Here is a 15,471-nt window from a genome sequence, read left to right as displayed (position 1 = left end):
AGTTCAGGAGAGTTGTAATATCCTTTCTGAGTATATTATTCAAAACAGAACAAGAACTTTAAAAAAAAAAAAAAAAGAAAAGAAAAAAAAACTCCACACCACAACTAACCACAGAAACCCCAGAAACTCCTGCTGTGTTACATGTCGCAGAGAAATTCTCACTCACAACTGTGGTGCCTTTAAAGCAAAATACAGTAATATACCCAAATAAAGCCAGTAGCTACTGCTACATCAAGCAGAATTGCTACTGAAAGGTTTGTATCCTCTCTTGGCTACTTTTGTAAACCCACTGAAACTTCTCAGTGTCCTGGGGAGCTTGGCTCAGTTTGGATCCCAGCATGGGCAGATGTGGGCGCAGGAGAAGTGAGCTGTTCTCCAGGGCTCCATAGGATGCCAGTGAGTTCTCTTCTCCAGGTCTGTTTGGCCTGTGCAAGGAGATGATTTATTTTCCAATCACATAACAAAAAAGGGGGGGGGGGAAATAGAAATATAAATGTTTTAACCTGTCTGATTGTTTTTCTCATGCTTGGTGACTCAAATCAAACCTTGCTTTGTTTCTCTCCAGGCTCCTTTCACTCACTTTGTCACGGATGTAGGAAGTCACTGATCTTTTCTATCTTTTTTTGTCTTTCTTCTTGTACATTCTCCTCTGTCCATTCCATCCCCACTGCACCCCTCCTGTTTGCAGCCTTGCACCTCCCAAAAGGTAGGTTAAAACACTTGAACCCTTTGTACTTTGCTGGTTTCCCCTGTCTTTGGCTGGTTATTTGTTCCAAGGCTGTTGTCATCGCCGACATTGGGGCAGGAGAAGCAGGGCAGCAACTGGAGCATCCCATTGCTGTGCCACAGCTCCTGAACACGCTCCTGCAAAGTTAGTTCAAAGCACCTGCAAAGCTGTAAGGGAAGGGATCGTGGCCCAGGGAGTGAGCAGAGCACTTCAGACAGCAGCACAGCTGTGCCCTGCAGAGTGGGAAAGAGTAATGGACATGGTGGGATCATGGTAATGGCTATAAAGGGCCGTTATAATAATGGTCCTTTCTACACGAGAAGAAAAGGTGGTGGTTCTTTTTTAAACATGTCAAATAACATGTTTTCAGAGCTGCTGGGTATAATCTCACATCCAAACCTGGTATATGCTCTTGCATTAGATGTGAGACACACACAACTTTTTTTCTTCTTTGCAAGTTTTCTGCAGTTATTTGGAAAGATTTTTTGAGACTGACCCCAACTTGGCACACTCCTAAAAGTGACCTGTCTCTATTAATACTAGATTATATTTATTTTTAAGTAGGCAGAGGGTTTTTAGAAGTGAGAAGACAAGACTCTTTTCCTGTGTCAAGGAGGCCAGAATTACTCAGCCATAGAGCATTAATGGTCAATAAAGTCATTCATCAAGTCTTGACCTGGAAAGTAAATCTTAAAGAACAAAACCCGGTGGATTGTGTTGTCTGATTAGAGGAGAACTTGGAAAGGAAAAAGACTACCCTGTGAGTACTAAATACCACAGATGTTTGGGTTTAAATTGATGCATTTGAGAATCCTCTGGCCTTGCTGCAGGTGCCCTGAGTTAACTTTAGTGGGTGATGGACACTAACATTTATACTAATTTATAAAATCAAAGTTGGAATTAATTTTCTTGTGTTTTCATGTTTGAAAGAACATCTTAAGAGACTTATCAAAGCATGTTTCATACCATAACTTCTGTGTTGAGGATTTTACCCCTTATAAATCAGCAGGCTGTTAATTCCAGCCAAGCAAACCTTCAGCATCTGTGTTTTATTTTGCTGCAGTTAAATTGTTCTGAAAGCAGCAGAAAGCCTTAATTTCTGCTAGGAAATAGATTGGGTTTGAGGGGGCCTAGGTAGGTGCAGGGTGTCTGTTGACATTGATCTCTACACAGGATTAGGTTTCAGGTTTATGCACCACGAATTACTTATATTGCCATTTATGACTGAAAAAGAACATCTCCCTTTTCCCACACAATTACGCCCTCGCTGAAATTATAATGGAATTTAAAGCTAATGCAGCCCCTGTAAGATTTGACCCAAACCAGAATAGAGCAGGACGATGTAACTCAGTGAGTCATACCTTGGAGTGGGGTATTTGTTGTCATGGGCATATCACTGGGACCTGTGAGGTGTCTGAAGCACACTGTATTAATGAAACAGCTGGAAAAAACAGCATTCCTAGTGAAAGCAGCAAATAAGCTGCTTTATTAAAAATTCATTGTTGGGTTTCTAAATCTTTTATTAAATCTTTTAAATCTATTATTCCTTTGGTATAATAGCAGTTGAAAAAGTCTTTCCAACATCAGCAATCAATAGAAAGTTGTCATTCTCATCCCAGTAACTGAGGAAACAGTAAGGCAGGGTAAAATCTTACTGAATTTGTTCAGTTCTAGTGGTAGACTGTAATGCTATCCAAATTTACTGATTTCTCAAACTGCTTGTTTTTTTACCAGATAACCCTGAAAGACCTGTAGTATGGTGAAGGCTAAACTTATTTTTCCTCAGTAAATATAAACCAAAACATTTGGTTTTTTTCTTAGTCAACTTGCGTTTGTTCATTTTCACTCATTTACTACTTTGAAAAGCAGCTGCCAAACTGAAGGAGATGATTTTTCAGTGTCATTAGATAAATACTGTCAAAAATAGGAGAACTAATACAGGTTAGATACTTGTAACTAGATGCAATTTTCTGGGCCCTCCCCCCCCCCCCGAAAAACCCCTTATATTTTTGCTCAGCAGCACAGATGGTTTGACATAGGCACAGGCTGTGTGTGGACACTGGTATCAACACAGGGTCAGGTTTCAGTCTCAGGCACCTGCAGCTGTGATTTGTGACTGGGAAATAGCAGGTCATTTGATTTCACATCCTTTGGCCAAGTTGTAGTCTAGGTTGAACTAGATGATGAGATTAAATATGGAATGATTTGCCATGATATTCAAAGGGAAGGAACTGTATTCCTGGGATAGTTTTAAATGGTCAATATAGTGGCAAATGCTTTCGAGTAAATAGAAAGATCTGTTTGAAAAGGTAATATTCTACCTCCATGGAAGAGTTGTGGAAAGACACGGGGTTCTGAAAGGGATGTGTTCCTGGAAAACTGCTGAGCTCAGGCTTTGAGTGGGGCTTGGGGAGGAAAGTCCTTAAACCAGCAGTTCAGATCAGCCAGAAGGAACAAAGGCAAAAGCAAAGGCACTCTGAGTGTGAGAGCCTCTTAGGAACAAGAGCTGAAGTTTAGTTACCCAAACAGCTCACAGAAGTGTGAAAAATATACAGACCAGAAATACAAATAATTCTGAGGCTTGCCTGAGGTGTAACTTTAAAACTTTTGATATTTGCTACTAACTCTTAGCCTATTTATCATCGTTACTTTTCCTCCAGAAATTCACTCTAACAAACTAGTTGATTGCCCTGAATACTTTTTGATTACTTAAATATGGAAAAAAAAATCTAATTTCTGCTGAACTGAAACCAAGGCTTTGTTTCTCAGCTCTGTTCCGTAGTGCCACCAGTTTTAGCTGCAGACCAGACAGGATCCAGAGAATGAGACCTAAAGTAAGATTCTGGAGATGTGGGTTCAAAGCTTGGCTCATACTTTGCTTCAGTGGATCTCTCCTGTGGCTCAGCTTGCTGTTTAAAAACACGAATAATTTCCCTAGTCAGTGATACTGTAAGTTTTAAAAGCCATTAAGAGTTACAAGTTCCTTCAATAGGTGCCCGTAAAAGTTCCTTGCTCATTAAATAACTCAGGGTAGCAATGCAGGGAGTGATTTGGTTCATTTGGCTGGAGGAAGCAGTAATTTTAGGTGTTTTTTTTAAGTGACTTAAGGAGTTACTTCATTAGAAATGCTGACACTAAGGCAGCTACAGTGAGTTTCAGAAAGCAGGTCCCAGTGTCTCCAAGCAAGCACCACTCTGAAGTACAGTACAAATGCTGCTGATTTTTTGGTACTGCAAGCATAAAAAATAATAAACAATTATAGTTAGTGTGTTTTAGGAAGTGAGCTAAGCTGTCCAGATCCATGTAGATGTACACTACTGAGGGTGTCTTTATGTTCCATGAAACTGAAAGAAATGTGTAATTGTCAGAAAAAAACCATCAGAAATAGGCAAATACTTGCACCTGAACCCTTGCATGCAGAGCAAACTGATAAAGCTTCACTTGACTGCTGGCTGCCCAGTAACTCAGTGTCTTGTGCGAGCTCCTGTGTCACTGCACCATGTCCTTGGCTGTCACCTTTGCATTTTGAGTGTTTAACATGGCAATAACACTTGTTTAATCCCCAGGCTCTGGGTTTGTGTGCTTGTTTAATCTGAGAACTGAGGGCTGGTTAAAATGATGATGGTTGTTACCCTCAAGTGTTTAAAAGCCATTAATCAATCGTTATAACTGTATCAGACCCCTCTGGGTGGCGTGGGGGTTTCCTTTCCATTGTCCATGTCCACCGTTCTTCATGTTCTCAGGCTCCATCTGTAACCATGAGCCCAGGAACTTCTTTGGTTCTTAATGAAGTGGAAGTCATTGCTAATGACATGTTTCCAAGAGGTGGAACTTTCAGAAAGCTTCAAATATTTTCCTTGGATTAAAGTTGCCCAACCTGGTAATACTAATTCCTCGAAGGTTTCTGAGGGCTTTAGGGATTCTCTAACTCCTGATACAGGCAGGACCTGAGGGGCGGGGGGGAAGTACTACCCCTTCCTTTCAGATCCTGGATGTTTGTTTTGGCATTCTATTCTCTGTGCTTAAATACAAGTGCAATTTGAGAGAGAGACCATCTCAAATAGCAAATACAATTTGAACTATTTGAGGTCATGGTCATCCTCACTGGCTCAGCATTGTGTCCTCTGTGTATAAAGGTGCAGGCAACAGCTGCCATACAGAGGAATAGCTCCAGGTATTTCAGTCAGACTAGATCTCTGCCTCTCAGGACTATGTTAAATTGCAGTAATTTATTACCTTCACTAGGCCATGGCCTTCTAATCCCGTGAGGTGGAGCTGTGAACAATAATTTATCTACTAGGGTCTGTTAGTGCTCAGCTATCTTTGCATGTTACTGTCCTGTAATCCAAAACTCATTAAACAAAACTTGTTTCTCAATGTTTTGTGTTGTATTTCTCAGGCAGAATGTGCACTTGGCAGTTCATGCTGAGAACTTCAAGTCAGAAATTGTCAGTGTGAAGGAAATGAGAGACATCTGGTCATGGATCCCAGAGCGATTTGCTCTGTGCCAGCCCCTCCTGCTTTTCACCACCTTGGAACATGGCTGTAGCCTAAGCAGGTAAGGACAACCTTCAAAGCTGTCAAACTTCCATCAGTTCCCTGACTGTGCTGGTCTGAGACTGGTTCATTCCTCATGGGGTCGAATGGTTCAATTCAGTGGCAGATCTTCAGGCTCTTTTGACAGAAAACCATGCTGAGACTGATCCAAGGAATAAGGAAGATTCCTCTACATGAATCTGATTGTCATTATTTTTTAAGTGGGATAAACTAGATATGAGTTCTCCTTCCACTTGGCACAGAAGACTATAACCCTATAGCTCCTAAAAATGACTGTCGTTGGCAGGTGAGGTACTGAGGCAGGGAGTGACCTGCTCTCCCAGCCCCATGTGCCTGAGGAAGAGCAAAAGCAAGCAAAGAGAATGCATACAATTAGTTTCTATGAAGACCCAAAGCCCTTCAGACACAGCCGTCAGCCCTCTGGGTTGTTTTAATTCAAAATGCTGTAAAATGCTGCTGTTGGGATGGTCAGGTTTCCAGTTATTCTGCAGAGATATAAGCAACTGCAGAGAACTGAGTAGAGAACAACTGCTTGATAATATTCATTTACACTCAGCTGTATGATTTACATGGACTGTAGAAAGCATTTGCAGGAATGTTCTTAGTCTTCAGATGATTTTTGCTATGGCATCAGCTGGAGGAGGAGGTGGTGCATGATGCTGAGGAGGGAAGGAGCTGCAGTTGGTGGTAGTTGAGTGCTTATTTTTGTGTGCTCTGCACTTCAGGTTCTATTCCCACAGTGAGGGACACGAACCAACTCTTCTCCTCATCAAGACAACAGCAAAAGAGGTGAGTGAAGTGAAAGAGAAGTGATTAAACTGGGTTTTGGGCAGTGTGCAATGCTGTATTGCAACACAAAACTGTGTATAATAAAATGAATAAGCAAGGGTTGGTTTTGGTTTTTTAACAATCCATGCTTTAAATGATTCCATATGTTGGTTATAGGACTATGCATTCTTGAGTAGATCTTGTAAACCAAGTCTTGGTCAGCTGCTTTTTCTCCTGTAACTAATGTGGGATGATGGACTAAAGTAACTCATTTTGCTCTTGGACAGACTCTGAATTGCAGAATCAAAGGGACAGGGTGGGAATTGTGTTAAACTCATGATGCATAGAAGATATTTTCTTTTCTCCAGGATATGAGGAGAAAAAGTAGCAGAATTTGAATGGTATGAATAATGCTACACTACATAATGTGAAAGCAAAAGCCTTAGCTTCATCTCCTTCTTGACTGGGACAAAAATAAGCCAGGGCAGCTGTGAGAAGCTGAGGAGGAGTGCACACAGGTGCCTTGTTTCTGCTTTGCTGTGTGTGACAGTATCAGGCAGCATAATGTGAAAGCAGCAGCTTTAATACATAAAACAAGAAGTCTTCCCAGAACCTTTTTAGGAGGGCACACAGGAGCTTCCTGTGATGGTGCTGGTTATCTGTGCCACTGTGCATGACTTTTAAATATCCTGTATATTACATTAAGCTGTTTGCAGCCTGTGGGCTTATATTCCTCCCTATGTCCCTGCAGGATGACTGTCCATGAACAAGCCCATTTCTACTCTTATTTGCAGCTACCTAATGCTCAGACTCCGGGTCATTTCATATTTCTGATGGTTTCTGGACATCCAGGCCTGCATTGACATGCCAATGGCTCATGGAATACCCCTGGTGTCTAAAGGAGAAAGGGGGGAATATTTGTTTATTATTTTGCTTCTTGTCCTGGATTATATCAAAAGTCTTTGTAAGGGATGCTGGTTTTTCTAGCATGGTTTGCTTCTTACCTCTCAAAAAAAATATATACAGCAAAAAAAAAAAAAAGCAGGAGAAAAATAAGGGGGGTTTCATTTGGTGATTGTGGGTTTGAGGTTTAATGCAAAGGATTGTTTATCCTCTATTCATACATCTATAGTTACTTTTTAGAATGAAGAAAATTTGCCTTCTGATTTTCTGTCTCTCATATCCGTCGGGCATATCACATCAAATGGACTTCTGGGTCATTTAGATTTAGTTCTAAATTGACATTTAACTCCAAATACAGATTTATCTATATAAAAAACTTGTTCTTCAAGGATCTTGTCCTAGGAGCTCTGTTTGTAATGCTGGTGAAGGCTAAACAGCAAGTGTTCTTTAGAATAATTCTGTATAACCATAACTGGTTTTCCAGTTTCTGGGGAAAAAAAAGCAGGAATGCTTTCACCCTGCTCTTGGAGCTTCATTGTGTGTGCGTTTGGCAGGGATGTGTATTGCCAGTAGCAAAAAATTCTTCTCCTGCAAACAAAAGGCTCCAGAAATCAGCTCAGCTTTCTGAGGGTGCTTCCCTTTGTTGGAGATTAGTGACCCCCCTGTGGTTTGCTGCTGGATATCTGAGCTGGTTCACCATTGGCTTAGCTAAGCTGGCTTTGGCCTACACTTGGAAATGTAAGAAAGCCACCAAGGCCACTGTTTATGACCAGAACATGTTCAGGCAGAGCTGCTCATACTGTAAAAACAACACTGTTGCTTTGGATGCCAAAGTGAGGAAGTGGGAGTCAGGCTGTACAGGTTTGGAGTGATTCGTGCTTTGGTACTGGGGTTCTGTTGGAACATTTCTCCCTTAAGGCCTCAGAGATGTGAAATAATTCATGAAACTCTTCAGATTTAAGGGAAACCGCAGGCGGATTAAAGGAATTTAAATCTATCTTTAGATATAAATACTTGTGCTGCTTTAATCCACTGGTAGAGAGATTCTGAAACTCCAACTAAAACCTGCAGTTTTGGCCTCTGAAATGTCAGTATCAGTGGGTTTAACACACTTCCTCCTTTGATGGGAAGCCTGACTATGCTGTCTGTGCCAGGTCTGTGGGGCCTACCTGTCCACGGACTGGAGCGAGCGCCGGCGAGGAGGGAACAAGCTGAGCTTCTTTGGGACTGGAGAGTGCTTTGTGTTCAGGGTGAGTACAATTTTATTGTTCCTGCCCAGTAGCAAGACAGAACCACTGTACTTGTGTAACTCTTACTTCCCTTCCGCTTAAGTTTCTTCCCTTGCGTGGAATATTTTCTTAAAAGATCATAGAATCATTGGAAAAGACCTTAAAGATCATCAATTCCAGTTGTCAATCCAGCACCAGCACCACGTTCATCACTAACCACATCCTCAAGTGCCACATCCACACAGCTTTTAAGTCCCTCCAGGGATGGTGACACCACCCCTTTCCTGGGCAGCCTATGCCAGTGCCTGGCAACCCTTTCAGTGAAGAAGTTTTCACAATATTCAACCTAAACCTCCCCTGGCACAACTTAAGGCCATTTGCTCTTGTCTATCTCTTGATACCCGGGAGGAGAGACCAACCCCCACCTGGCTCCACCGTCCTGTCAGGGAGTTGTAGAGAGAGGTGATGCAGAGATGAGAGATGTAATAAGGTAACTCAAAAATCACTTCATCATTTCTTCAATCACCTAAAAAGCAAAGGAATAAAGAATACAACATCTGGCCTCAATAAGGGTTGATCCAATCTTTCCCACTGCCTGTACAGGTGGCGACCGAGAGTCTGGAATGTCCTTTGCTGAGCAGAGCTCTGTGCAGTGTGGGCACTAACTACAGCCCTGCTCTCTCTGCCCCTCTGCAGCTGCAGCCAGAAGTGGAACGCTACGAGTGGGTGATCATAAAGCACCCAGAACTGGCCACAGCTGGCCCAGAGACAGAGAACCACTCCTCCCCAGCTCCCAGCACGCTCTCCTCCGGCAGTGGCCCCTCGGAGCCCTCGGATCGCCTCTCTCCCTTCCTGTCAGCGCGGCACTTCAACCTGCCTTCCAAAACTGCCTCCATGTTCATGGCTGGCAGCAGCGAGTGCATCATCGTCGGTGAGTCGGTGTGAGAATCCAAGCACAGATCCTACCCCAGCTCTTCCTATCCACCTCAGATATGTGGTTAATACAGGTGACCCCTGTATCTGTTTCAGTATCGCCACAGTTAGAGATAAAACTGCCCAAAACCTGATATTATTTCCCAGCAAAATTTTTCTGTGGGAAAACTTGCATGCAAGCATTTTAGAGAAGACTCATGGCTTTAAGCACAGCCATTCCTTCAAACTGCCTAATTCAGGATGAGAAGTAGTTCTCAAAAAGGAACTTACTTTACATCAAGGCTTTTGAAACACAGACTAAACTATAAAACATGTTAATTCTCCAGGAACTTTACTGGATCTGTGGTGCTACTGACTTTGGCAAAATCCTTCTTAGTAATGTCACCTAAATGGGATTTACAAGGAACACGTATAAAACCATAGTCGTCCTTTTCCCAAAAAGCTTTACTTGACAGTTGGTAGGAGAGCAACTGGCCTGTGATTTCCTCTGTAATATCAGGTGTTGGCTGATTTCCCACCCTGCAGCATGTGCTCTAATCATAGACTTATGGAATGGTCTAGGTTGGAAAAGCTCTCTAAGATCATCAAATCCAGCTGCTCCCCCAGCAGTGCCAAGGCCACCACTAACCCCTGTCCCCACATGCCACATCCACACAGCTTGTAAAACCCTCCAGGGATGGTGACTCCATCACTGCCCTGGGCAGCTGTGCCAGGGCCTGACCACCCTTTCCATGAAGACATTTTCCCCGATATCCAACCTAAACCTCCCCTGGCACAACTTGAGGCCGTTTCCTCTCATCTTGTCCCTTGTTCCCTGGGAAGAGAGCCTGACCCCCACCTGGCTCCACCCTCTTGTCAGGGAGCTGTAGAGTGTGATGTGTCCCACCAGCTCTTTCTATCAGCCTTGGGTAAGGGAGTCACTTATATTTACCATATTCTACACTATAGGGAGGAATAAGAGAGATCCAGGCTTGGGTGGTAGATACAGAGAAGTGAGTGTTGTACACAACTCCAGCTGTGGACCAGAATTCCCACCCTTTTGATTCCTCAGATGTTTTTGGTAGATGTTCTTTGATGGTTGCCCTATAAGCAATAGGAGATCTTCCTTTTTGTTTTCCTAACATATTTCCGTCTAACTTTATTTCAGTTCTCTGCATTTTCTGACTGTAAGCAATGTGAACCTTGACATAGACCCACAGATAATCAAAGTACTTTTAATTCTTACATATTTTATGGTGATTTAGAAGACCAGATTGTTACTTACTGATCTTGTTCTTCTCCCACCTTTGATTTTTGACTGCTAACAGAATTATTTGTTTTTTCTTAACTGGAGGGCAAATTTGCAGTTGGTTGCTTCCAGTATCCTCCAGCATTGAAAAAAAAATCTTAAGTACAGGTATTTGAGTCAGGCTTCTTGTTCTTACTGAGCTGCATTACTTTACTTTATTATTATTAAAAGAAATTATCCAGTTCTGCTATTATCATTTAAAACCTTTACATCGGATCATACTCTGAGATGTCTGAAGACAGCTCTCAGACATCACTGAGGGCTTCCAGTTACTCACATGAGAAAAGCACTGAAGTCTTTCCTTTATTTTGGTTTTGTGTAGCTGTTTCCCATGCTAAGAAACGCAGACCCCCCCTCTGACCCTCTCTTTGTTTCTTCCCAGGAGGAGGTGATGGCCAGGCTCTGTACCTGGATGCAGATCTGAACCACGGGAGAACCAGCCACTGCAACACTTTCAATAACCAGCCACTGTGCTCTGAAAACTTCCAGATCTCTGTGCTGGAGGTGTGGGGCTTCAGGGACACCATGAATGGTTGACATGACTGTCATTAATCAACTAGTTTTTCAGTTGTTCTAGGATTCCCACGGCAAATTCCAAGGCAGGAGCCAAGTTGGAACATCCTTTTTGCTGGGCTTAGTGCTGTCAGTCATTCCTAAGTGGTGCACTTGGATACAGGGCCTAGTTGTTTACTCTTGTTTTAGACAGGTCAAGGTGAAGTAATGTCAACTCCTTGTCTCTTTACCTCTAGAGCTCTGTATTCAGGCCCTGCTATTAGGTGGAAATGAACGTGTGATGATTTCAGACCCATCCTAGGAGGATACAGGTCCATATCACGGGATAGGTTTGGCGTTTGCAGTTCCTCAGAGGCACAGCACTGGCTGAGCTGTGCTGCAGAGCTCTGAGCCACTGGCACCCGTACCTGGCCTGAGCCAGGAATATCAAATGTCTTCTCACAGGGAACACTGGTGACCTCAGATTTGATGTAGAACAGTAGTTCGTAAAACCATTGCCCTACTCTGAGCAGACTTTGTGCAGACAAATCAGTACCATTAAGTTATGAAGCTCTTAATTCACACCAGAACCATGATTGCTAATCCTCTCCTTGTACCAGAACACTTGGCACGTCCCAGTTGTATCTGTTTGAGGAGTATGCCTCTGAGAGAGGCATCCAGGCTGGACAGTCATATCTCCAAGGCTTGATTTTGTTTACATTCCTACTCCATATCAGTATGATGACTTCAGACCGACTTGTGTGTCAGGCAACTGGAAGCCAGAGCATATCTGCAGTGCTCAGAAACAGCCCTTTCCTCATCCTTCCTGGGAGCTGAAATGGAGCTTTAAATCTGAGGATAACTGTGCTGATATCCCTGTGTGTCTGGGGAATTAGACATGGTGACACGGGAGCTTCATGCTCTCCCCACAAGCAAAGGAAGAAGATAGGAGGAAGATCCTGGAAAAAGTAGCAGTTTCCTGCCAGCATGTTCTAGTAGGTTCTGGGTGATGCAGAGAGGCTTTTGCTCATTCCTGAGCATTCCTACAGTCCTCTTTGGGCATGGCAGGTGGCATGTAATATCTGGAGGCAGTTTCCCAGTGTCTTTACCCAAAACTTGCAGTGTCACCTGTGGAGCTTCTCCCACATGAAGCACAAATACATAAACATCAGTGAGAAGTCAAGAGCATACAACAGGATGCTCAAAGCTTCAGTGAGTAACTCACCAGTAAGATTTATCACAACAGGTAAAATGAAGGGAAAGAGAAATTGCTGATTCTTTCAACAGTTCAGTCTAAAAGATTGCTGTAAAGTGGGAGAAATGTTATTGCTACTTGAACTTCATTAAAAGGAAAAATTAAGCATTAATAATGTTAAAAGTTCAGCTGGACAGGGTCACATTCATGTTCAGAGGTGAGATTTTGGTGATGGTGGCTTGTCCAGCTTGGCAGCAGTGACAATCCCAAATGGCTTGGCAGAGGGCTGCCTCTTGCAGAGTATGTGAACAAACTTGGCAAAAATACGATTTGCTGCTTAAGGTACCATTTTGAATTTTTGTCAAAATAACTCTCTGAAATATTGGCCTGTGTGCAGAACAGTTTAGGGTGTCTTTTGTACCATTTGTGTTTGCAACTGGATTCTCTCACCCTGTCTGAGGGTCAGCACTGGGCCTCCCTTTCTCCTCCTTCCCACTCAGTGAGTTCTGTCCAGCTGTCTTTTCACAGGTTTACCATAGGCTTGATTGAACTGGGAGAGATAATTCATTTATACTGATGTATTTAGATGTGGAAGAACTCAGTCATATCAGGCTTTTTGCAAACACTGGCCGATGCTGCCTTCTGTTATATTTTTCAAAGCCACCTGTGTCACTTTGCCCTTGCAGGTATCCCACAATCTTCCTCAGACAAAAGAAATTACTCAGAACATGTATCCCATTTAGTAGGTTCTCCTCAGTGTAGGTGAGTTTTCACTTTTGTCTGCATCTTCTCTTTTGAGCTTATGTGAGGTGCCCTTGGTAAAAAAAAAAGAAAAAGACCAACTCAAAAACACAATAGCATTAATTTCCAGGTTGTTGTCAGAAATTCCCTGGAGCTGTGTGTTGGCAGGATTTGTGGGAGTTGAATATTATGCTCCAAATGAATAGGTTTTATCTGCAGAATCTTTGCTGCAGTGTGATGGGATTTCCTCAGCAGTGTGATGGGATTTCCTCACTCCCATCCCTACTGGATGCAGCAATGGCAATACCTTGTCGTATGCCATACCTAAGAAACATGCCTCAGAAACATGCTCCTTTCCCTGCCATGTTCTTAGTGCACACTGATTTGGATGTTTGGAATCAGAAGTAATTCCTGGTTGCTCAGAAGTCCATTGTTGTGTGAGAATCCAAGGAGCAGTACTGGACACCAGGCACAGGGTTGGTTTGGTTTGATAAAGGCATCCTGTGGGACTGGTCTATGTGGTTTGAACTGGAATAGCCTAGGTAAGCAAGAGGCTGCAACAATCCTGGGAGAGGAGCTGTACAGTCCTGTGGCATCTTCACACAGTCCTTGTGTTCAGTAAAAGTGGATGTTCCTTGTCACATGCAAATCCTCATCTGTCATTCCTGTAGTGGTTGTGAGACACCTTAGAGGAACAAGACTTTGGCTTCTTTCCAGTACCAAAGAGGCGTTTTTCCTCTCTGTAGTTAATGGCTGTTGCTGACCAAGTGTTTATCAAAGTTTGTTACAGTTTGTCACATGCAAAGCCCTTGAGGTGGAGGCCACAGGCTGGTTTTGAAGACAATGACTGCAATGGGCACCTTATCAGAAAGTTCAAGTTATCTCAAGTGCTCCAGCTGTGAAGTGCTTTAGTCAGTTGTTACTTGCAGCTCTGAACAAGTGTTGGTGTAGTTTGTAGTCCCTCTTTGTGGTCCCCTGGCAGCAATGATAGCAGTGCCAGAGTCAGGGAATGAGCCCTTTGTGGAGCTGGGCTGGGCCTCAGCCACCACCGTCCTGCAGGAGCATGTCTGCCTTCCTGAGAACCTGCTTTTGCTGTGGCATATTCTCTTGAAAGCAGAAAAGATTCAAAACTCCTGACACCAGAAACTTGACTTCATTGTGAATGACATTCAGGCTGTTTGCAGGCCATGGGAACTGTTTCCAGCTGCAGCCAGGCTGGACAGACTTCACTGCTCCTGAGCTGCCATTCCTACAGCTCCTGCACTTTGGCACACTCCCTTTTCTGATTGAAGCACATTAATCACCCTCCTGTTAACAGAGGCAAATTAACAAAGGGATGGGAAAAACTCCCATTTTCTCTCTGGTGACATATCTGAAGTCAAAATGGAGTGGGGCCAGTACTGTTCTTTAAAGAGTTAAACCATGCCAATAGAGATCTGTGGTTACCCACAGAGGAGGGGTGGCACGTGCAGATCCTTCAACTGCTGTCTGTGTGTGTGCGTTGAATTTGTGTACTTTCTCCGTTGAATTTGTGTACTTTCTCCTTGGAAATCCATCGTCATTTTTGATGGGGAGTGATGTCCTCTGCCCGCTGAGCACAGGGACACTGCTGCCACGGCCAGCAGGGACCAAGAGCTGAGCTGCAGCTCCGGCGAGTGACATCCAAGGCGTTGTGCACCCGGCTCTTGGGATGCCTTTGTGCCAGCTCTCTGTCCTGAATTTCAGACTATTCACAGTCATGTTGAGTGTGTGCACTATTTGGGGTGATGTTCTCTCAGATGAGTGGTGGTGTGCTGTTGATTTGGTTTTCTACCCTCCCTTGGAATCGCTGCCCTACGTCGATGGTATTTTTGTCACTGTGCGGAATCTTGGATTATATTAAAGGTATTTGACTGTGGGGGCTGCTGACCTTGTCCTTCCTTCGGGTCTTTTCCTTCCTGTCGAGCTTGTAACAAAAGGCACCCTGAAACAGAGAGACCTGGAGTGTGTGTTCTCTGCACTGTGGTGAGGTGATTACACGGTTTCTGATTGTTTCAGAACTCACAGGACTTCCACTGAGACCAGGTACCAAGCTGACTGTAAAAAAGCTCTTGACTGGCAAATTCTGACATGAGCCTTCCTTTTGCAGGGCTCAGGAGCATGGTTTGTCCCATCCCAGCCTGAGTTTAAAATGCAACTTAGAGGCGTCTTCTGACTGCCAACACCTCTAAGTTGTGACCACACAACGCAGTGACCAAGGATGTAAATTTTAAAAGTGGAATTCCACTAAATTTTGGGGTTTAAACAAAACTCCTTTTTCCAAAAAAAAAAAATAAACCCCCACCATATCTACCTTATACACAACTCTGGGCTTCCCGTGCTGCCATACATGGATGTTTTCAAGAGCAGAGCTGTGGTTTAAGGCAATGCAGTGTGGAAAAGAGGGATTGCTGAGCTGGCAGAAAATTCCCAGAGGATTCTCAAGCCAGCTCTGCACTTCCCTGAGGATTTGCTGCACAGAAAGCCCGCGGCCACTAGAGGTTCCTCTCAGCCTGTTCCTCTCCCACCGTCACCAGTAAATCCATTCTCGCAAGCCAGAAGTCCCAGAATTTAGTATACACTATCAGACTGTCCTTCTTTGTCAAAAGAGACAGGAGCA

General features: G+C 43.5%; 1 protein-coding gene across 5 annotated transcripts in view; it reads left to right on the top strand.

Moving 5' to 3' along the window:
* The window catches only part of TBC1D24 (TBC1 domain family member 24), a 30,468-nt gene extending 15,738 nt beyond the window's left edge, over positions 1–14,730 (top strand). For 2 of the 5 annotated variants that reach the window (XM_064672426.1, XM_064672425.1), the window contains 6 exons: positions 689–706; positions 5,127–5,285; positions 6,010–6,073; positions 8,110–8,205; positions 8,788–9,115; positions 10,788–14,730. In XM_064672426.1, coding sequence (XP_064528496.1) covers positions 689–706; positions 5,127–5,285; positions 6,010–6,073; positions 8,110–8,205; positions 8,788–9,115; positions 10,788–10,942 — 820 coding nt within the window. In that variant the 3' untranslated portion in view covers positions 10,943–14,730. The remainder of the gene's footprint in view (positions 1–688; positions 707–5,126; positions 5,286–6,009; positions 6,074–8,109; positions 8,206–8,787; positions 9,116–10,787) is intronic. The other 3 variants (XM_064672428.1, XM_064672427.1, XM_064672429.1) reach the window with 3 other exon arrangements.
* Positions 14,731–15,471: the final 741 nt, after the last annotated feature.

The sequence above is a fragment of the Pseudopipra pipra genome, chromosome 16, assembly GCF_036250125.1.
Source record: "Pseudopipra pipra isolate bDixPip1 chromosome 16, bDixPip1.hap1, whole genome shotgun sequence".
NCBI lineage: Eukaryota > Metazoa > Chordata > Aves > Passeriformes > Pipridae > Pseudopipra > Pseudopipra pipra.
Note: the sequence above shows the minus strand (reverse complement) of the source record. Positions and strands in the feature narration are given on the sequence as shown.